The sequence below is a fragment of the Etheostoma cragini genome, chromosome 5 (assembly GCF_013103735.1).
Source record: "Etheostoma cragini isolate CJK2018 chromosome 5, CSU_Ecrag_1.0, whole genome shotgun sequence".
NCBI classification, from domain to species: Eukaryota; Metazoa; Chordata; class Actinopteri; order Perciformes; family Percidae; genus Etheostoma; species Etheostoma cragini.
Window position 1 is genome coordinate 10,868,523 of NC_048411.1, and position 24,046 is coordinate 10,892,568.

The 24,046-nt window shown below is 39.8% G+C and overlaps 1 protein-coding gene across 3 annotated transcripts; it reads left to right on the forward strand.

Moving 5' to 3' along the window:
- Positions 1-105: 105 nt before the first annotated feature.
- LOC117944364 (pikachurin) lies at positions 106-24,046 on the forward strand. 3 transcript variants are annotated; one of them, XM_034871096.1, is made up of 26 exons: positions 106-697; positions 5,112-5,221; positions 6,681-6,767; positions 7,420-7,446; positions 7,656-7,773; positions 7,859-7,994; positions 9,981-10,144; positions 13,071-13,133; positions 13,472-13,584; positions 13,667-13,914; positions 14,789-14,976; positions 15,317-15,417; positions 15,495-15,595; positions 16,028-16,172; positions 16,425-16,614; positions 17,251-17,376; positions 17,828-18,071; positions 18,167-18,278; positions 18,931-19,047; positions 19,317-19,497; positions 20,068-20,091; positions 20,328-20,406; positions 20,559-20,702; positions 21,124-21,207; positions 21,801-21,904; positions 22,000-24,046. In XM_034871096.1, exons 1-26 carry the CDS (start codon positions 592-594, stop codon positions 22,149-22,151), a joined length of 3,264 nt encoding a protein of 1,087 aa, XP_034726987.1. In that variant the 5' UTR covers positions 106-591; the 3' UTR covers positions 22,152-24,046. The 3 variants fall into 3 exon arrangements, with proteins under 3 accessions (XP_034726987.1, XP_034726988.1, XP_034726989.1); XM_034871097.1 differs by lacking the exon at positions 20,068-20,091; XM_034871098.1 differs by lacking the exon at positions 13,071-13,133 and having other exon boundaries at positions 107-697.

A 24,046-nucleotide genomic window follows, 5' to 3' on the forward strand; every position in this document is an offset into this window, starting at 1 on the left:
ACACACACACACACACACACACACACACACACACACACACACACACTGAGCGGCTCCCCTGCTTCAAGACATGCTCTCCATCTGTGTCCAGTGTGCGGATTAGAGGCTCGTTATCCTCTTAGCTCTAAATGGCCCCACGTTCATGCACTGCGCTGTCCTTCTCGTCTGCTGTCTAAGACCAGAGCGTGACACCAAAGCGAGATTTATGCGTAAAAATGATCGTGGCCATCATTCAGTTGTTTTAGTCGTTGCGCATTACGCGCTTATTGTCGGGACAACCCTCTCCATCGTCTGTCAGCGCGTCTGTTGGAGCAGTGGCTGTCCCTCCGTTCGTTAATGTTTCCAACTTGCTGATCTTTTGCGGAGTATAATCTTATCAGCGTCAAACCGTAACCGCTCATTTTTTTCCGGGCATTCTTTTATTTTGCCTGTCTTTTGATGGCTTTTGCGCAAAATTCTGGACAAAAGAAAACGATTTTTATCAGAGTAAACTTTTATCAGCAAAGGGTTTAGTTACATTCACAGTTACAGGCGCGTTTGAAAGTGTAATAAAATGAACATTTGACCGATTTAAACTGACCTGAAGAAGAAATGGAATCTACATGTAAAGAGAGGAGTCTTTTATACTTACTTCTCTTTGCAATATGCACAGCCAGCGTTTGCTTTTGTGCAAGAAGACCAAGTGCTCGGAGATCTGGTGAGTTTACCCGCTGACCTTTATACCAGATTCATAATAACAATTATGATAAATCTTATAATGAAAACTTGTGGATGACGGCATCATAAGTGTGTGTGCTTATTTTCTATTTGTTTGATTACCCCATGTAGCCTAACATAAAACCAGCTTTCACACGTTGTCACGTCACATTTGAAACATAATATAGCACCAATTCACAACAATCTAAGTGACCATTAAAAACTTTTTAAGTCCTGTAAAGTCTAGATTATGGATATAAAGGCTGAAAAATATCAACTTTGGTTGTTTGAAAACCCTGCACCCTGTTCCTAAAGCGCATAGGTGGTTATTCTGCAACAAAAGCTCCAGAGCAGCATGTCACTTAGGTCATTTAAAAAAGGTACCAACCCTTCTCTCTGTAAGGCGCGTGTCACTGAGCAGCACCACAAAACTGCACATTAATCATAATCGGCGAGCTAGACATTGTAATTTTCACACTTTTTTCTGATTTGAGGTTTGAGGCAGGACTTTTATGGCTAAGAAGGAAATGCCATGGTGTGTGTTATTAAAAACTGCCCACATATTTTCGAATTGTACACATTTGTCAAAGAAGGACAGAAAAATAAATATTCAGCTTTAGACCAACAACACACACATCCACACATTTGCCAATGCACTCCTTTTGGCAGAAGCCCCCCTCCTCTCCTCCCCTCCAGTCTCTACCTTTTTTTGATATGCAGTCACCCTGAACATTTTTTTTCCATCCAAATTTCTTTCCTTTTCCTCCTCTTTCCACCACTTCCTTTTTCTTTCGCTGTCAGTCTTTCTGTCGTATTTCCCCCTCACTCTTTTGGACCCACAGGCTATAGCAGGCTGATTATTACATCTGTCTGTCAGCACAGAAAACTAACCACAATTGGGACTGCCATACAGAGGGAGGCTGTAGTTCCGTCGTCATGACTTCCAGTGACATTTGTACTCCATGTTTAGAGGTCTTTCAGGCTTCATTTTGATTGAGGGAGATGTCAACAGGGCTCAATGTCCAGATGAATCACATCAGCATTTACACAACAAAGCTGGTAGTAGGAAAGAGTTAAGATTGAATGACATCTTTCCCCAAGGTGGTCTTCCTTTTTCAGTATTTTCACAGCTGCCCCCCTGGTCAGAATAACTATTGAATTTTTGCATAGAACTATTCAGCTATTATTTCTTACACCTACCACAGCGTAGAGCTAAACTTGTGATACAAATCATGCTTTTAAACCCTTTGTTCCTTACAAACAGTATTGTTTGGTGAAAGAAAATAAAAACATATGAGAAAGGAGATGACATTTCACAGTGTGTCTCTTTATATTTAACGTTTCTATATCAATTACATTAGAATGTGTCTTAGTGGTCATTCACTTTTGGATGACTCAGACCTGGAAAGAGCTGCACCACATGACTGACACTGAAAGTTCAGATATAGAATCAGAGTAATAGAGCAGGTGCTTTGCTCTTAAAGAAGACATCTGATTCGGGGCCCATTGTTGATGAATTAAGAGCAATTGTTTTGAGAGCACCTTTTTAGATTTTTGATATTTGTCAAGAGCATTGAATCCTCAATATAGATAAAAAGCTTTGTGCCTGAAAAGCTTAAAAGCTCTCGTCAACACCCAATAAAACAGATGAAAAAGGCTACATATTAACATATTTCCAACACAACAAACAATGAGACATTGGACTAAAACTAGGCCAATATTAGCTTATTACAGATACATTGGTATCATTCCATATGTCAGCCAAGACATTGCTATAGACAAATGACAAACATATCTTATAATGTAATGTATATTCTTCCTAGTTTGTCCATCAGAGAGCACTGGCAAGTTTATCTTGGTTGCTAAATTACTATCAGCCAATATGTCATTATTGGACATTTTTTTAAATCTCAATTTTAGATGTCAGTATTAGCCTAAAAAAAATGTGTTAATCAAACTATTATTTGTACAATACTTCAAACTTAGATTTGGAGTGTAATGACTTATTTTAAAGGAAACATAACTGAACTGTGGAAGAAGGTGTTTGTTAATCTGGTGTACTTGTGTCTGGTGGATTTGGAAAAAGCCTATTTGTGTTCCTTGATTTGTTCTGCTTGAGTTTCTGCAGCCCTGCTTATTATATTCTTCATCAAGAGAGCATGAAAGTGTGTGGTTGTCACAGTGGCTTCATGTTGCCAGTGGTCTCTCAATAATTTTGAGTGTCCAATCGCCAGCTTCAAGCTAGTGTTGCTCAAAAAATGCAGTTTGCTTCAGATCAGCTGCTCTGGTTTCTGCAAGGCTACCTGTGGAGATCCCGGCCCAATACAGAATCAAATCTTACCTCCCAAAATGAATCCTCCAGTTTCAGGGATTGATGTCAAGATCTTCAGGATTCACCTTTTTACTCCAGTCCCTCTGAGTATAAAATGTTCATCCAGACCAACTCATACCACTGTAATCCATCGACATATAACATACATTGATGGATGTAAAATTGATGATGTGAAAATTTCCCTTTCTATCGGCTCTAATTCTGTGAGTTCAGCTCACCCGTTTGTTCCCATGGCGGCACTCCTGGTGAGATATGGATGATTGGGGAATTCAGCTGACATATTGAATTACCCGCTCGGATGGAAGAGCATGGGAGAAGGGTTTGAGAAAGCAGAAAAGAGATGAGTGGATTCAGAAGGGCAGGACAGAGGTCAACATAGGAAATAAAAGAAGGGAGTCACTGGAAGTAGGAAAGAAAAAGGAAAGTGGAAAAGAGCAAGGATGTAACTACATGAGACTTCAATTAAATCCCCATGTCTTTGTACCAGGGAATTCTGTCCTTTTGTCATATAAATCAGGCCATATACAAAGCTACTCTTGAATTGCATATAAAAAGTCAAAACAAAATTAATTGATAATGCATTCTGTGTATTGTTATACACTATTTTAAGGGGTGTCTTTATTGTCTGGATGTAACAAACCTCTACTTTGTGGATGCCTATGATGCTGAAAAAGTCCCTTTCTGCTTATTTTTCTCCATTTAAGCCATGTAATATAATAATAATGACACACAGCAGGTTATTCAGGTGTTGATAATCTATACCTTTTGAGCTCTTTCTTCTCAACGAGGCTTTTCAGGCTGCAGTTGGATACTCAAGGTGCAATAATAATCTCTTGAAGTGTCACAAAAGCACCCAGGATTGATTAAATCAGACCAGGAAAATAATGACATTTGAAGCCAGAGCCAATTAAGAATAGATGCCTGCTCATCTAACGACAGGTTATGCCACTTTACATGGTTCTTTTTTCACCCTTCAATGTTATGTTATGTTTACATTATCAGTGGGTAGTTGGAAAGATATTGCAACACAATTGCTTTTGTTGGGAACTATTGACAAAGCGTTTTTATATATTCTGCAGGCATTTTTCTCCCATGTTCTGAAAACAACAAAAAAGGTGTCTTTTTATTTTTTCATTTTGTTTTTAATTAAACCAGGAAATAGTACCATTGAGATTCATAATCTCTTTTACAAAGGAGTCCTGGTCAAGGCAGCAGCATCAAAGTTTCAACATACTCTAACAAACAGCAACCTTAATATATAACAGAAAAATTGAATTTAACACTTAGAAAATCTGAATTCAGTTGCCAGGAAGTCCATTATCTTAATTTTAAAATCTTCCATGCTAAAAAAATCAAATCCAGATTAAGGGAACTTTGTAGCTCTCACAAACACAGGACACATTCGAGGAATGAAGTAAATCATTTGCCTGTGTGACCGAAGGGTGCAGCTACCGATAGCTTTGGGCTTCAGTAGAGAACCTAAATAAGAATATTTTATCTTTGTTAAACCTCCATTGCCACAAGCTGTAAACACAACATTGACGTATTTGCATTGATGAATGTGGGCAAACAGTTACATGTTGAGACATCCTATACAGAGTTAGATTAGCATACATTTAGAGTTCAGTTATTTACCTTCTGGTGAACATAATATTCACTCTTATTGTCAGATTTAGGGGCCATTAAAATCCACAGGAAATATCTGGCTTCACTGTGCTCACCAGCTATAGTCACTGACTTTGTCAGTCTGCCACTCGGTGCTAAGCAAAGCAAAACAGAGCTTAAAGAGGCTAAAACACTGTAGGGTTCCTCGTTCCGACCAGCCACTGTTTATGTTCATCTAAAAATATCAATCAGGACTGCTTTAAGTTTAAATCAGGGTTTAATATTTTTTTAAATATTTTTTAAGCTGAGACGCTAAACAAACTCATGTAATATTGTAGAGCTGCGTTCTGAATCTAACATTAATTGTCTCCGTCTCAATGATCCAGGGCTGGCTATTGTCATAGTGGCACTTTTCCCCTTGTACATCTTGTGTTCCCTTCACTGATTATGTCTCTTTGTGTGTGTTGGAATAAACCAGATCGTCTGAGTCCTCCATTGGACATCCAGCTGGAGACAATCAACTGCACCGCCTTCAGTGTACGATGGAAGATGCCCCGGCGACATGTTAGCACAATCACCGGATACAAGGTAATCCTAGACTGGGATTTTACATTATAAAATAACACAGATGTGGCCGTATGTATGATTTTTATTTCAATGTGACGGGTCAATTATAAGGAAAAAATATTTGTGATAAAAAGCTGTTTGCTGTTATCAGTCACCAACGGGATCTTTAAAAGACATGCATTGGGTTACATCTTATAAATACATATATTTTCCATTTCTATTATTTGAAATATTTTTCACATTGGACTCAATGTGAGATGCTTCATTCAGTTTGTATCAGGGCGTGCCAGCAGCTGTTTCTGTGTGATGGCTTTCTTGTTGCATAGTATCCCCAAAATTTAAAGAAAAACAGACAAACAGTTCAAGACCAGGAGAAAAAGAAAACATTTTTAGCTTTACAAACAACAGGCTGTCCCTACATGGTCCTTTTTAAGAACGCTTTTTCAAAATGAATAGAAAGGATTTCTACTTGGCAACAATAAAAAACAACAACTCATAATTCATATTTACCCCTTTTTTTCTGAGCGGATGCCCATTTCCCTCTGCGAGCCCTTGACGTTTTTGCCCCCCCCCCCCCCTTTTCCTGCTTTCAAAGTGCCTGTAAAATCCTGTGTCCGGTAAGATGGCCTTGAGAGCTAGATTGATATTTCTAAATTGACCGTGTTTTGATGGAACCCCTTCACTGACAGATGTATGCTTTTTAAGGAGCAATATAGCTCTGAAAGATGTGGTCACAAATCTTTACTTTAGTGTCTTGTCAATAGATGTTTTGCTCCCCCCTGTGCTTTAAGTACTAAAGTAGGGTTTGCTGTTCTTGGTAGAAACATATATTTATTAGTAAATACCGGACACATATTTTGTAACATTCAAAGCGAGGTATTTGCTTCAAAAAGTGGATTTGAATTGAAAAAATTGTCTTTCCTTTCTGTTGATACTCTATTATCACTGTAAAATGCCCATTGTCCTCTTGAATGTTTAACATTTTAAATATTTTCAATGACATATAATGCCTTGCCGGAACCCAGTTTCCTTCCTTTCCTCCTTCCTTCTTTCCTTACTCTCTTGTGTTTGTTTTGAGCGAACCATTAACAAAGTGTGCACCAGTATGAGTGTTTGTGTGTGCTCTGCTTTTGACCATATGTCTGCACTAAGAGGATTAGTCAGCTACCTAGCTTCCCCACGACTCACAGTATGACGTTCATTTGGCCAATCACTTTGGAAGTTCATAAATAATCCTGTTTCCTCATTGTACTGCTTTCCTAATTATGCAGTGTTTACAATATCACAGCCAGTACTTGATAATGGGATGGCTGAAAGGTTAAAATAAATGCTTATTTAGCACACATAAACATGAGATGCATGAATGCCTGCCAAACTCAACACTGCCGGAATGGGTTTGACTTTTAGTCAAACAGTGAAAATCAGAGACTTTTGTGTTTGTTTGTGTCGTCTCTTTGACTATGGCGTGTTTTTTTTTAAGGTCTTCTACACAGAGATGAGGAATGGCCACCCAATGGGTACAGCGTCTTTGATGGAGGTGCCTCTCAGCTTGGACATGCTGACCACTGTAAGTTCACAGCTTTCAACAGTACTGCCTAATGTTTGAAATCACTGGTGAACATGCTTAGAAAAATGTTGCTTTTGATCTGTCTTTTCATGGGATTTTTTGAAAATATCTGTTAATATTTGGTGATGATGACCATCAAATCCACTATCAAATCTTGCAGGGTTTTAGATAATACATGCACTCAAACATTTATGCACCCTCAGTGCTACCGCAGGTCCTTCATTCCAGCAGCAGCTAGACTCTTTAATGCAACATCATAATGTAGCACTTGTTTCTGCAATATGAGCCATCACTGGACAATATCCTGCACTTTGTTTATGTTTTTGATTTTCACTCCTTGCTTACTTCTGTGTAACGTCATCTCTATTCATTCATTTGCACCTTACAAAATAATGTATATCTGTCTGTTTATATAAGGGTGTTTATTGTGTAAACATGTCTGTTTTGTTACTATTATTATAAATAATTCTATTTTCCATTTCTTATACTTGATGTATATTTTCTCTCCTAGGTCTACTTAATGTGTATTTGCAATAGTCTGATGTGTGTACATTTCTCTCTGTTGAGCTGCTGTAGTACAGGAATTTCCCCAGTGTTGAATTAGTAAAGTCTATCTTATTTATCTACACCTCTGCTCTGAATTTCTCAAAAGGGGCAATTTGATGGACAAGCAAGCTTTGTGAGTATCTGACTTTACTTTCTACACAGATTCTGAAAGAATTCCTAATCAGTAATTTGTCTTCTCCATCTCTTTTTCCACCATGTTTTTTTTTTTTTAATTGGCTCTTATCTTTTTTTCTCATTTTTCTTTCCCTTTAAATGTCCTTGCTGATATACTCCTGCTTACTTTCAATATCTAACTGTATCTCTACCCATGCTGTCTTCTAGGATGTGGACATCGGTAACCTTAAAGTGAACACTAAGTACAGAGTCACGGTCGGAGCGTATGGTTGGGCAGGGGAGGGTAGACCCAGCATGCCCAGAGACATCGGCACTGCTTCACATGGTAAGGAAATGCGAGTAGTAGTAATCCCTTTTTACCGCTGATGACAATACACTCCACTGAATTAAATTTCTTTCTGTGCCATTAGACATGTGCATGCCCCCGTCACCCCCCACTCAGCCTGTTGTCAAGGCTGTATCCGACACAGAGCTGGCGTTGTCATGGCAGCCAGGAGAGAGTGAGGGAAGCGCACCTATCCTACACTTCTTGGTGGCGTACATCAGGTCAGTCATTGAGTGATCTGCCTCAATAAAGCAATTAACACAGCTTCATGTTTGTCAAAAGGGCCTTTTGTGACCTCACCAGCACAGGGTTGCTGCCAATACTCTGACACATATTTAGAGGTCACACACATATGTACGTCATCAACCATCAACCATCAACCATCAACCCAGCCCACATAGACACTTACCAGGTGAGGAGCGGCCTCAAGGGGCTGCTTCATAGAGGGAAAGCGCAAGCCTGAGTTAGAAAAATCCACTGGCTGTGAGAGGAAAAGGCAGCCTGGTTTCATCTTCCTGTTCATTTTCTTAAAGGTCCCTTGAAATAAAAAAACTTTATGAGTTATTTTTAACATTAATATGAGTTCCCCCAGCCTTCCTGTGGTCCCCCATTCTTTAGAAATAACGATAGGTGTAAACCGAGCCCTGGGTATCCTGCTCTGCCTTTTAGAAAATGAAAGCTTTCATTTTCTCAAAGGTTACTTCCCTGTTCTCTGCTTTTGGCCCACCCATGAGAGAGAGAGATCATGGCTTTCCAATTAGCAAAATGGCAGTTGGTCAAGGCCACACCCCCAGCCTCCACCTTGTCCCCCCCCAACTCCTCCTCAAAAGCTTCAGACTCAGAAATGGCTCATCCTAAGGAAAGCTCATCATGGGACTGGCTCTAGTGACCACTAAGGCCTATATAAAAGCATCCAAAGGGCACCATGTCATGGGACCTTTAATTCATAAACTGCTTAATGCGGCCAATATTACAAACGCATGAATAGGTGTGTAAGATGGTGTGTAATATAGCTACACATTCAGCCTCCCTAATCAGAGCCTCTGCATCCACTCATTGTCACACGCTATGATACAGAACACACAGCTCGCGTTTACAGTGAATTTTGTGAGGCCTTTGCTGCTCTGCTTAATCCAACCATTTTAGTTTTGACATTATGATCAGTTGAGACACACACAAACACACACACACAAACACACACACACACACACACACACACACACACACACACACACACACACACACACACACACACACACACACACACACACACAAAGAACCTCCCATGTCTAGAAAGGTCCTCAGACTACAATGTCAAGAAAGTCAAAAATAATTTGCCTGGGGTCCTTGCCAGACATAAATAAAAAAAATGATAGATAGAATTTAAAAATGCCCCCACAAGAATAGTTTAAAAGAAAATAAGATAAAGAAAATCAACAGACAATAGCGTTGCCTATTGTGGTGCAGACCCTGAGACTAGGCAGGAGAAAGAGACGGAGGCAGAGAAACTGTCACTTACTGTGACAGAGAACACATGAATCACTGTCTGTTTTTGCATGCAGGGGCATTTTCCACACAAAAGGGCCATCTCTGAGGCAAATATTTCTCCCCTTACATCAAAAGAGACATTGCTGAAGAGAGACATTGATTGGTGGTGAAATGACTCTATTCAACAGATAGCTGTGGCTCCAGGCGCCCAGAAACAGCACAAAAATATGGCAGCTGGAGATGGAAGCAGGAGATGATAGGCAGAAAAGAATAAAGTTCAGGAGTTCATCATTTTGTTTTTTGCTCTACTTTTTAAACAACACTCTGATTAAAGCAGACATAAATGCTTTAAGACTTAAAGAGACTCAAAAATAGCAACATAACAACATCAAAAAATCTCAATCAATTCCTTGTGTTGTTTGGTTTGAAAACTTAGTAATTGTACTCTTTGCAATCACTTATAGACATTTTCACAGGCGTACAACAGCAGGAGGAGCACAATAAAGTGAAAGATCACATCAGAATTTTTAAACAACCCTCACAAAAACATATCATCATCCTCAAAACAAAATGATTTTTGTAAATAAAAAGAATCTCCTAAAGCACTCAGACCACTTATGGTTTGTGAAATGCCACAACTGGAAACATGTTGTTTTTTAATTGCAATATCAGGAAATAAAAATGAAATAAGCTATAGTTGTGTGTCTTGTTGTTCACAGGCCAGAAATGGACACAGAGTGGACATATATCCGTGAGCCCATTGAGACTAACTCCATGGTTTTGAAGGGGTTATTACCGGAAACAGAGTACCAGTTTGTTATCAGGGCGGCCAACGAGCACGGAGTCAGCCCACCCAGCCACATCAACAACCCCGTCCGCACTGGTAAGGCTGAACATTGATCTCTGTGCCAAGTGATGTGACAGCCAGGAATGATTAGTCTCAGCCCTCTCGTTAATGTGATTTCAACAACATTTCAAAACAAAAGTCAGTTTCAGCTTAGGTTCGACAACACACCGACGCAGAGCTTCACAGACTGTTTATTTTTTTTGCATCTCCAAAGTTATTCTCAAAATAAAACATTCACCATGTTCAACCACACTGTATAAATCCAAATATCACAATGGAGCCAGTCACAGATTTCTCCCAGCGCTGTAAAGCAATGGAACTGTGTTTTCTTTCAAATACTTGAATTCTCTATCAAATTGTGCCACTTCATTACATAAAATTATTTAAACATTTTTTTTCCGTTGTAAAAGTCTCATCACAATACAATTCCACAGTATGATAAGCTCACACAACTTCCTCAAGTCATCATTATGGAATCAATTCTATTCATTTAGAAAACAAAAGACAGATTTTTTTTTGTTGCTTGAATGTAGGACAGCACCTGGCAGTGTGTCAGTGGAGCCTTGGATGAGGGAGAAGTAGAGCAACAGAGTCATTTACTTTAATATTTTTGATGTAGTCGGCTGATGGTAGTCGGCTGATGGTAGTGGTGATGGGGGTGGGGGATGGTCAGGAGGATTTATTGATATTAAAACACGGACACACACACACACACACACACACACGTTCATTCAGGTGTGTACTACCCATACATACATGCAGTAATAGTAGTGTCTTAATGGATTGAGGATCATGACATTCAAACAATTTACTTACAGATGTGTGGGCAAAATGTTGGGCTCATGTGTGAGTGGATGCTTGTGCATATAAGGTTTTAGTAGTACGACTAAATACAATTGAACAGCCAAGTAGACACAATCACATTATCCAGATTTTGTACTGTGACCTACAGACAACACTGCTGACTTTTGAAAGCCATGTGGGCCAGCGGCATCTGGCTCACACGCTATGTTAGCTGTCAGACTGTTGTAAACTGCTCTGATTGAATTAAGTGTACTAAGTCCTGCTAGACTGCTCAAAGACAGAGACACAGAGCTCGAAAGACAGACAGGAAGAGAGGTAATATTAGAAAGACCTTGCTAAGAAACATGTCAATGAAAGTTACATGAAACAAGAAAAAAATAGACACAGACAGACAGACAGACAGACAGACAGACCCACCCAAAGCAATAGAGAAGCGTGGTTTCTTAGCAGGGGATAAAAGCGGGTTACGTCCGAGTCTCATCAGACAGGATTAAGGACGCGATGCCAGACCCCTTCTCGGCCCAGCCACACCCCTGATGGATGCACACACACAATACGCCACTGCTTGAGTTAACAGCAGGGGCGGGCTTGACTGACTGACATAGTTTTCTTGTCGCTCTTTCTTTGACAGTTTGTGTGTGTGGGTGTATTTGTGTGTGTGTGTGTCTGTGTGTGATTGTTTATAGGAGTTTTAAACAGAGTGGTATGGACTAAGGGTGATTATTACACAACATAAGATTAGTTTACTGAGGGCTTTTTGGGCTTCCCCCTGTCCCTGTGTACCAGCACTGAGTATTCAGGATTTAATGTTATTAGGCTGTGGTAATTAGCAAATCGTGGCATCCATTCAGGCTTATTAGTCAAGTTTCTATGAGATCTTAGATTTTCTTTTTGCAGTTTGCTATGTTTTATAAGTGGTCTAATATCAATTCATAACTACAAAATATTTTTCAAATCCCTAATTTACCTTACGTAAACCTGTTAATATTTGATACTGTAGATAGAGGTGGAAGAGCAAGAAGACAAGAGGGAGGGGATGTTGTTATGTAAGATATGAGATAAGATTAAGCTGTGTCAAGGTAGAGTGGATGGCAGGGGAAGTGTCACGTTGATCATGCACACTCGTTTTTCCACCTTTTTAAACTTTATTTTGTAGAAAGGATTTTTTTTTAACATCTTAAGCTTCTTGATTGCTTTATTTCTATACATTTCAGTGTACAACTGTTCTGTCTGTCAACATACTGTATGTGTACCAAATATATAACACATTTCTGCAAGGTGTAAGTTACTTTCTGAAGAAGAACCCAAATGAAGACATAACGCAGATCCATACACCAGACTCCAATCCTGCAATTAGGATCAAAGCTGTAGTCAAGACCACCTTTGTCAAGTCCAAGACAAGTCCAAAACCAAGACTAGTTAAGACCAAGTCAAGGCCGAGACCAAAGAGGTTTGAGTCCAAGACAAGACTGAGTCCTAAGAGGTTCGAGTCCAAGACAAAACTGAGTCCAAAGAGGTTCGAGTCCAAGACAAGATCGTGTGCGAAAAGACTGAGTCAGAGTCAAGACCGAGTCCTGGTGATTTCTATAAGGACATCTTTGTTTGTTACAGCGCGTGTGAATCAACGAAAATGAATGGCAGTAACATCAGCAGGGCACGCAGATGCAGGACGTGCAAAGATAATCTAGTTTGTAATTGGTTATCAGGTGGCCAGTGTTTCACTTTCCTCCGATATTATTATAAACATAACAAAGTCACCTGGACTCGGTCGAGACCAAAAGACTAATTTGGCAAGACCAGTGGCAGATACCGAAACAAGTCCAAGTCCAAATACCAGTGAGTCTGAGACAAGTCAGAGACCATAGAAAACCCGTCCCGAGTCCAGACTCGAGTACTACAGCCCTGATTAGGACAAACAGAGGGAGCGAGAGGAACAGAGAAGCTACCTGGGAGCAGCCTAGCTCATGTCTTATTCATCTCAACCAAAACTTTGTCAAGTCTTCAGCTAACTATTTATATTGGAAAATCTACTAACTGATTAATTAAGGAGGTTTATTATGAATATTTTTGCAGCAACAGTTACAGTAGCTAACCAAAACATTTGTTTCATGCTATGCTCAGAGTATTCACTGTCTGGCTTTCTTTTGTACATTATCAGCTGCCGTGTATCGAGGAGACACGTTTCAGTACGTGGTGCAGCAGCCTGGGTACAGGCAAAAAGGTAGACCCGCTGGGCCAGAAGCTGTTACTACTATTTAATGTCCGATCTTCAGGGAAATGTTGTCACATTCCACAGCCCATGATCATTCATCATAGGAAAACAGTCATACGCAGAGGACCCACGCATTGTCACTTTCATGTAAATTGGACACCATTGTTGTTTGGGGCATTTTCATTGTCATCATCATGTTGTGACCGGAACATAATGTATTGACTAATGGCTGACTTGTGTTTCATCCCTGACCAACTTTGTGTATATTTTTATCAACTTTCATTAAAGAATGAAACCTTTAAAAGCATGTAATAAACACCATGCATCTCTACTGGCATTCTGAACAGGTGCATCAGATGGTGGCAGTGGTGATTATGGCCGTTACATCACAGATTCAAGGAACAAAGACGAAGATGGCTTCGACATTGATGACTCTGATTATGATATCTTTATTGAGGAGGTGGGTTATTAAATACCAAAGCTGGAAAATTCCTAAACATTTCCGGCATATTTAATCTTATGTATCATCTTCCTCTTACCAGCTGAAGCCATTCCCAGGTATCAACCAGGATAACAGGAAGTCCCAGCTTCGTTCACGCCCTGATCCGCCATCTGGTCGGAACGTTGTTTACCGTATGAACACTATCGCTCCTCCCAACGTTACTGCTCCTCCATCTTCCTCCACCACCTCATCCATCTTCCCAGATTTCACAGATCTGGTTTTCCAACCTACCTTAGAGCCCGGTACCACTATTGACACCACAACTGCTGCCCCACTTACCACCACTGGGTAAGATGTTCAATAAAAACCTGTTTTACTGAAGGCATCTGTTTTATATTGATGATATATAATTGCAATGGCCTCTCTTTTATAAGCAGTTGATTTTTCCCTATAAAAGGGGAATAACAAAGATATCAAGAAGGTTTCTTTTATCTCAACAAAATCAAAATTCTTATAGCAATTCCTCTTGCTCTTTGATTTATAGATTGTTTTTTTACTGGCTTTCTGCTTTCTACTAAATGCCACCGACAGTTTATTTGTTCATGCTCCTCGATTAGATTTGTTGATGATAGATGGAGACAGAATGGAGAATTTAAGCTGTTATTTTGATTAAGATGTACAGCACATCTAGCATGGCATTGCCAGTCTAGTCTCAAACCTCTCACTTCATTTTTGATTTCCAAGGGGCGTTATTAACGGTGCAGACAAAAATGCCAATGAGCGCAATTAGATAGTCCGACAACCAATCATGACAACATAATGACATATTGCTGAGCGACACCTGCAAGTTGGGTCCTTGGTCTGTTTTGAAGCAGAAAAATGGCAGCCAGGTCACAAACTTTCTCCAATTAGTGTAAAGTACACTAAAATATGTTTCCAAAAACATTCTCACTGAGAAATAGGCCATACAGTAACAGAACATGAATCCATATTTGATCAGCACTGCATAGTTAGACAGTTTGAGTTCAGAGAAGTCCAGTTATCAGCAGTAACTACGTTGTGTAACTACATTCAAGCATGACTGAATACAGAACTGATAGACAGAATTGCATTTGAAAGTTGCATTTAAAGATGAAACATAGTTGTTGGCTAAACTACTGACTATGCAATGTAAACCATACTAAACATCCTTATCTATCTTCCTCTTCTAAATCCACCTTAGCATCACTTTGCCCACCACCACTACCACTCCAACCATGTCCCCCTGGAAAGGTAAAGTGCCTCGTGTGTACGACCTGCCCTGCGATGATACAGTGTGCCCACCTGACAGCTTCTGTCTCAGCGATTACGATGGTGGAGGCTCACGCTGCCACTGTAACCTCGGACGGAGAGGGGACACTTGCTCTGAGGGTGAGAGAACTGTAGTTTGGTACAAGCATAGACAGTTAAAGAAGTGGACCAACAGATTCCGTTGTTCTGGACGGAGACCAGTGAAGAAAAATAGAAACACTTTTACCTCCCTACACGCATGCGCTAACCTGAACACCCCGGGAAAAACCTTCTGCCGTAGTGAACAGTGTAGAGGGGAAATAACTTGTCTACAGGAGCTACGCTTAGAGAGGAGAAGCTTACCCCCCCTTGGGTACAAGCTTTCATGAAAGTGTGGTGAAGGGACAGTTCTCATTTGTATAACACTTCTGTTTTTTTCAGATATACATTTTTCATGACATTAATTCTTGATCTTCTTCAGTGGTATCAGTGAACTTTCCGAAGTTCTTTGGCTACTCTCACATGACCTTTGAACCCTTGAAGAATTCTTACCAGACCTTTCAGATCACTTTGGAGTTCAAGGTAAAAAACAATTTTCCAATGATCAATGTTCTTTCAAAAGGAGAAAAGAGCTTTGAAACAGTTTCTCTGTGGTACAGGCAGACTCTGAGGATGGCTTGTTGCTGTACTGTGGAGAGAATGAACACGGCCGTGGAGACTTTACTTCTTTGGCTCTGGTGCGAGGCAAGCTGCACTACAGGTGAGAACACATATGGGTTTAGATTCTCAAAGGTTTGGCTGGTGAGTAAAAGCAGCATACAGAAACTAAACTTTTTATAAGTACGTCAGCTGTCACAGACTGTCGGTCAAAAGAAAGTGGATAAAAAGATGTATTTTTTGCGAAAACAGCGTCCTTAAGGCTGGAAAACAATTCTTTAAAAGCACCAAAGAAGAAAACTACGCTGCTTGCTTGTAGAAACCATCTTATAGGGGATGTAAACATAATAACATATTTCCATTTGATTTAATAGTGTCTTGCAGATCTCCAGTGAAATGTTAGAACAAGCAGATAGAGAATAGATCTGTGATATTATGTGAAAAATTAAAGAGGTTAAGGATGCATAAGCTTTTTACAGCATTTGTGTCATGTCGGCACATGTAACAGCTGAGTATTTGATCTGTTTTCCCTCAGGTTTAACTGTGGTACAGGAGCTGCTCAAATAGTCAGTGAGAGTCACATTGTTGTCGGTCAGTGGCACACGGTCACCGTCTTCAGAGATGGAATGAGCGGCTGGCTGCGCATGGACAACGACACCCCGATGTCCGGGCGCTCACAGGTAACCATAACACATACATGGCTCTCATATTACACAATATTATTTTAGAAGGATTTTTTTGCATAAATGTATCTTGTAAAATAAAGTACATCTTTGAAAATGGAAAAGCTTTTTGCAGTATCAATATGAGACATTGCTGACAATTTTTGCCATTTTCCAGTAGACCATTTGGGGAGTGGGCCAGCGTCAAAGTGTTTTTACAGTAATAAAGGATTAAGCACATTTTGTTCTCTTCCCTCTTTGCTTCTTCAGGGCCAGTACACTAAGATCACATTCCGCTCCCCGCTGTATGTGGGTGGATCACCGAATGCTTATTGGCTGGTCAAGGCGACAGGGACAAATCGTGGCTTTCTTGGCTGCATTCAGAGTCTGACCATCAACAACAAGGCAACAGACATCAGACCCTGGCCTCTGGGCAGAGCTCTGAGTGGAGCTGACATAGGTGAGGAAGCACAGAGTATGTGTGCGAGTTTATGCAGGTATTATTTTTCTTTGGCTGTTGCCAAGAATAAATAATCATTCCCATGTTACCCATAATGCACTGATTCCCTCTCAGGTTTTGGTGCTCAGAGCAGCTATGCCTCTGTAGAAGTAAACTACTTAATTTGGACTTTGTACATAAACAAGTCATAATGTTAGAGGGCTTCACTTTATTATTTAGATGGCAGTATATATTCATTGCACAGTTTGGTTCTATTGTCATTTCACTTTATCTAAAAAATAAAAGCAAAGCAAGGTACATTATGACAGCATTCATTCTTTGGTTAAAGCACCTGACAGTTGCATCCCAAAATAATATAAGAAAAGAACATATCTGGTCAGATACTTTTTTTGTTGCAATCACAAAATAATAGCCTTTTAATAATTAGGTGTTGGTCAATTTGTATTTAAAGCTTGGAGCAGACATGTTTTACAAATTATACTAGTATTGTATACATACGCAGAAAGAATGTTACATGGAAATAATGAAATCCCTGAAACTGGATTTGCTTTTATGTATCCATATTTTTCCAGTTATCTACAGTGTACAGGGACATGCTGAGCCTGCCTAAATCACCTCCTATCTCCTTGCCACCAGGTGAGTGCAGCGACAGCGTGTGTGACCTGATCAGCTGTGCCGGTGGTGGAGTCTGCTTTGCGAACCGCGCTGATGGCTACATCTGCCTGTGCCCGCTCGGCTTCAGGGGAGCACTTTGTGAAGAGAGTGAGCCAACTCTATTTTCCTTTGTTTCACACGTACAAACAGAACACACACTTGTAGTGTTCCGTACCACGGTGAAAGTAGAACCTACCCCATTTATAGCTTTGGGGTTTGTTCTTCCTCGATGTCTTCCTTCTCCCTTGATGGCTGTCATTGTCACACTAACCTTTTAAGGTAATTACTGACTACTTTAGTGCTACATAAAGAGCGATTGGTGGAGATAAGTATTATTATTTCTTACATATTGGCAGAGGAATTGATTATATGTAAGACCTATGTTCACACAATATAATCCTCCACTTTTTCTTCTGTTCTGTCAACTTTCATTTATTTTTCCTCCTCTTCACTCTTAATCATTATGATGCTCACGTCTCTGCTTCCCCTGTGGCTCAAATCCTTCTTCTGTCTTTCGTTCCTGTTCTTTTCTTTTCATGTCTTCTCCCTAACTCTTCAGCTTTCACACTGTTCTCACCTCTCTTCAATGAGACAGTGTTTTCGTACGCTGTCATCCAATGGCCTCAGTCCTCTCAGAGTTATCTGTCCTTCATGGAGTTTGAGCTAACGTTTCAGCCATCGATGCCCGACGGGACGCTGTTGTACAGTGATGACGCAGGCAGCGGAGACTTCTTGGCTATCAACCTAGTGGACAGATACGTAGAGTTCCGATTTGACTGTGGTTCTGGAGGAGCTACAATAAGGTATCAAATAGCTGCCCTCCACTCATACTATTCTCTGCCTCCTTTACTTTCTCATTGCTATTGGTCTCTGTTGTATGTGATTATATGTGCTACAGGAGTGAAGAGCAGATCAGTCTGGACACATGGCATGAGCTGAGGGTGTCTCGTACAGCAAAAAGTGGTATCCTTCAGGTGGACAGCCAGAGGCCGAGGGAAGGAATCGCTGAGGTATATTGTTTCTGTGCTGCGTACAGCTGCATTAGGTCATTTTTAGTCTCACTTAGACCAAACTTTCTCCGCAGAGCTGCGTAGGAAGGTCTGGCTAGTCCATACCGCATTCCGGAATTGGTCACTATCGTCTTGGGCGGTGCTAAGCACGAGGAAAAGCCACTGTGCCGCTGCAAAATAACCTCGGGAAGGAACTTGTTTTGGTGGAACGTGTATGTTCAAAGGTTGTTTTAGTTGGGCAACAGAAAACTCAGATTGTACAGATAGTCTAGCTGTCTGGATTTACCCTGCAGAGACCTGAGGAGCAGTTAACTATATAGTCCTTATAAATTGACCGGAGTTTAACATTTCAACACAAACAAAACGGAAGGTAATGGACATCCGGCTGGAAATGGAACATAAAGGTTATAGACTAGGTCATTTTTTATCACAAGGAGGCAGAAGTACCGCACAACAAACTCAGCAACAGGGTGATAAATACATGTATAAATAAAGACAAAATTACCTTAAACTTTCTGAATGTCACTTTTCCACTTTTCTGAAAAGAGAAAACATTGACGTTAATCTTAAAGAGCATACAGTATGTGTTATATGGCATTAACAACTAACTGACATAAATAACTGGTACATTTCTGTTTGATTTACTCTTCAGGGGGCTTTCACTCAGATAAACTGCAGTTCACCTCTTTATGTTGGCGGAGTACCAGAATACGATAAGACCAAGAGGACAGCAGGCGTGATAAAGCCCTTCACTGGAATTATTCAGAAGGTATTAGCATGGCCACACCTGTAACACCTGTGTTTAAAAATGTATTTGCTGCTACAATTATTTTGAAATTCATTACAAATCCATCGCACTGGTAATTTGGGTAAACAATATAAATTTGATATTAAAGTCACAACACTTGTTTATATCACAAAAAAACATGATGTAGCACATAACATCTTTACAGCAACAAAATTGTGTCTAGTTGAATTTGTATGTCCTTCTCCTTTTCTTTCTCTTCATTCCTGTTTCTTTTCTTTCCTCCTGCCCAGCTGATACTCAATGACCGCACCATCCCTATAACGACTGGCTCAGCTGGTGGGGTTAATGTAGCAAACTCGGCTCACCCATGTGTGGAAAGTCCCTGTGCCAACGGAGGGACCTGCAGGCCAAAGTGGGACAGTTACGAATGTGACTGCCCTCTAGGCTACGATGGGAGGCACTGCCAGAAAGGTCAGTTTTAAGCATTTTTATCTTTTTACAGAACTAGCTCATATTGTAGCAATGTAGTTGAAGCAGAGAGAAGTTTGGCAATATTTGAAGTAAACTGTATATACTATACATACTGGGACTAGTATAGTTATATAATGGTTTCAAGTTCAGTATTTGGTTTGGTGGTTGAGTCACTGGGAATCCCAAAGGGTTATGGGACACTGTGTTGATACTGACTGTAGGAGAAGAACAGAGCATCAGACGATAAAAAGGTATCAGGTGATATCACTGAAAGCAATGTGTACTTTACACACTGCGTATGTAAAAGATACATTTTAATAGTTTTTTGCATTAAGTAAAGAAGAAGAACAGCAGTAAAGAAATGAATGTCAACCATGTTTTTTGGGGGATTTTTTGTTTTGTTTTTTGTTTGTCTGTTACATTTGGCTTTAATGTGACATGGTCTTTCCTCTTCTCAGGGATACATTGTGTTTTTTGTAATCATGTTATGTCATGTAGAATGATGTATTGGACAATCTAATCCCTAAAGCCTATGCATGCCTTATCTTTTTTAATGCTTTCACTGAACAGAGTGTGGGAATTACTGTTTGAACAGTAAGTTTTCTTCTATGAATTCAAAAAGCAAATATAGACAACCTGCAACCTAATAAAAAAGATTGTTAACCTAACATTACCTAACATTATTGAAAATACATATATCCTTTTCCCTCATACACTTCTCCTCATCAATCATTTAAGTATTTAGTCTAGCTAAGCATGAATCAGTAGATACATGCTGATGCTGCCACCTTGTGATGATATAAAGTAAATACAATGTTTTCTCTGCCCAGCTGTGACTGAAGCCATTGAGATTCCGCAGTTTATTGGTCGAAGTTACCTGACGTATGACAACAGAGATATCCTGAAAAGGTCGGTAGTGAAATGGGGCTGCTAAAGGGTTTTGATTGGTTCAGTTACAATTCCCCCTTTAAAGTTTTTATCTTGTTTTAATGAGGTGTGTAATATCACAACAACAGTCCTCTCTTTCACTGCGCTTGTAAGTAAATTTGCTTATTTTGCAGGGTATCTGGGTCCAGGACAAACCTTTTCATGCGTTTTAAGAGCACAGCCAAGGATGGCCTATTGCTATGGCGAGGAGACAGTCCAATGAGACCCAACAGTGACTTCCTGTCCATGGGGCTTAAGGATGGAGCACTAATCTTCAGGTACTGGTTTATGTGTTTGTGTAAAACATGAGTGACAGTATGAAAACTAACTAAACAGTTATGTAAGTGTATCCACTCATTCTTACTGCAATCATTTTTCTTATGAATAAATATTTATAGTCAAAGTACAAGTCCTGCTTGCCACATGGTTACTCCTCCCTGCAGTGAAAAGAGAGAGATTTTCTGCAAGAAAAGAAAGTTTAGTGTAAGAAGAGGATGAGGATGATGATGGAAAAGGATGCTGATCACACCAAAGGGCAGGGACCAAGTAGAGGCAACGCTAAAAAAAAAACTGAAGTCTTAGGCAGGACCCTGACCTAGAAAAGAACCAGGATTTGTCTGGGCCGTACCATACAAATATGAACCTACTCCTCCTTTATAACTGGCTATGCACATTGGATGTGTTTCCATGTTGTTGTAGTTATAACCTGGGCAGCGGTGCGGCTAACATTGCTGTCAACGGGACCTTTATTGATGGAAAATGGCACAGAGTCAAAGCAGTGAGGTAAGCTGAAAAAATGTGACTTTAATAAAAAATTGTAAAACTAATAATGTGATCACATTGGATGGCTTTGTTTTTTATTTCACTTGACATTAAATTAGCTGCACCAATTAGTTTATTTAGTTCACTTGGTCAGCAGAATAAGCTGACATACTGTATATACAGTTTCTACATGTATATATATAGAAGATGTTAGCAAACGGTTGCCTATGCACATCCAGCAGGCATGGGACAAGATTTGTCTTTATTTAGAGTTGTGAGAGCCTTGAGACGAAACAGTAAAGTTGCGCGGCCATTAATCCACAATAATAGACACTTAAATGCTCTGTAGAGCTGAGAGAAACTGCAAAGTTGCATGATGATTGCCTGTGCCTTACGAGCAACCCCTCACATATAACACATAGTCAGTCCATGTTTTGTTTATATACAGGATTGTTACAGTTTAAACGAGATATCATTTGGCAACTTGCTATCCCTTCCTGTACAGCACATTCAGAAACATTTATCTTTTAATCCATGTGGAACATGGAAAACCCAAGGACAGCCTTTAAAGGACTTCAAATTTAAGTGTTTACCATCATCACTTCTGTCTTCAGGGATGGACAGTCAGGGAAGCTGACGGTGGATGACTATGGAGCAAAAACAGGCAGGTCACCTGGAAAGATGAGACAACTCAATATCAATGGACCCTTATATGTTGGTAGGTGGTGTTCCCAACTCATTATCCCTTACAGTGCAGTATATCTAATATAGATCAAACAATAATGTCTGCATTTTCATGTTCACTCCTTGAAGGTGGCATGAAAGAGATAGCTCTTCACACAAACAGACAGTACATTGGAGGCTTGGTGGGTTGCGTGTCCCACTTCACACTCTCCACCGATTATCACATAGCACTGGTGGAGGATGCTGCTGACGGCAAGAACATCAACACCTGCTCCAACTAGAAAATGGCTTCAATACATGAAGGTCCCTGTTCAGCAACATTTTCAACTGGAACGAACACCTCGACCAGCTGGTTTGTCATCTTGAAAATGACTAAAACAATGACATTTTGGTCTACCAATTCAGGAATACTGACATGATATAAACTCAAAGTTGGGAAAGACAACATTGATACTTTCAGTCACAAGAGATTAAACTGGCTCCTGTGTGCAAAGTTTTCAAACCAACTCAAACCTGCCAAGTTGTAAATTTTATTTTAACATTAACAACTTGTTGATGAATTGCTTTTAAAAACGGTTTTGACATCTGGCAACATCAAAAACGACCACAGGATATTACGAAGCACAAGTACTCTGTGAAAGGAAAAAAAAAGCTTAGCATTATGGGTATTGAGGGTCTTTGGTGGACAATTCTTTTCTCGGGATGATCCAATTGTATCTTTATGTTTTCTACTGTAAATCCTTATTTGATTGCTGGAAGAACCAAGAGGAATCACATGTGTGAGCAGCTAGCAGATATAAACTTCTTTGTAGAGGATTTTGGAGTATTTCTGTTGTTTTTCTTGTTGTGTCATTCTTGTTTGTGACGTGTTATCAGTCCGTAGACTACATTTTTTAAAGTCTGATTGATGGCAGTTTTTGTAAAGGTTGCTAGTTTTGATGGGTGAAGATGTACACAACATGTCTGTCTTTATATGCTCTTCTTTTAGTTTACATGCTCCTTTTTTTTTAAATCTCAGATGCTAGTCACATTGAAGTCTGAATTTGACAGTCTAAGTCTAAACCCTGGAGATCTTTTTCATGACTATCATCAGTCTATCATCTGAAACCGCAGCCCTTTGAACTTCAGCCTTCAGGTTGAACATGTGTTTTCACACCAGAGAAAATAAAGAATTCTCATATTTTAAGCATTTACAGTAAAGCAGTGCAAGATTGTCAATTTAGTGCTTTCCCATGCCTAAGTTTGATATCTTGAAGGGGGAAATGACACCAATGTCCAAATAAGATGGATTTCTCACAAGAGCTACACCCTGGTTTCAAAGTCTGAGGGCAGAACCCATCCAGTTGGAATTGGTTAGTTATTACACGACTTAAGTTTATTTAAAGGAGAACGCAAAAATGTCAGTGGTCGTCTGTGACATTTTCAACAAGTGTGTCAAGTCTGAAAGCCAATTTCAAATGAGGTGCATCCAATCAAAGACACTGTGTGACTGTGTAATGTGAATGAGCGTGAGCGATGTCATCCACCCCCGGGTAACCCTCCATTGTACAAGATGTAGCACATATTGACTGTTCAAACATGTTTGCTAAATAGCTGTTAACCATAGACTGTAAGGAAATGTTGGTATAGTATCTGTAATGTCAGCATATATGTCTGAAAATGCATTTAAAGGTTTACTGTTGCTGCCAACTTTGTCAGCTAGTGGAACCACATTGTCCAAATTTGTGCAGAGGAACTGACCTGGGGGGAGCTATGATGGGACGAGCAACAAGGACTCATCACGGCTGGGTGTGCTCATCCCAAACATTCTACTACTCAAGCCTTAATATCCCCCATATTAATCCCCTCAAAATGAAAACAAGTAATTTACAGTCCTAAAGAAGTGTATATACTGTAGGTGTCAACTTTTGTTGGTTGATGAAAAGTGGATTGTAGGAGTGTTTGAAGGTATATCTTTCCATTCCATTCTTGCAGTAACAATTAAACAGAAATACATTATGTGAGTCAAAAAACATACGATTTGCGAAACTCTGCCACCATTTTCTTTTTTAACATTAACATGAAATGTTTTCTGTATTTGTACATGGTACTTTGTGACAGCTGCCTGTCAAAAACCTGACACTGCAATAAATGCTAACCAAATAGCCTGCTAATTAAATAGCATTTTGTCATGGTT

Coding starts and splice junctions, on each gene's coding strand:
- LOC117944364 (XM_034871096.1), top strand. CDS start 592: ATGGAATCTACATGTAAAGAGAGGAGTCTTTTATACTTACTTCTCTTT. Junction 698..5,111: donor ACCAAGTGCTCGGAGATCTG/GTGAGTTTACCC, acceptor GGAATAAACCAG/ATCGTCTGAGTCCTCCATTG. Junction 13,585..13,666: donor ATGATATCTTTATTGAGGAG/GTGGGTTATTAA, acceptor TCCTCTTACCAG/CTGAAGCCATTCCCAGGTAT.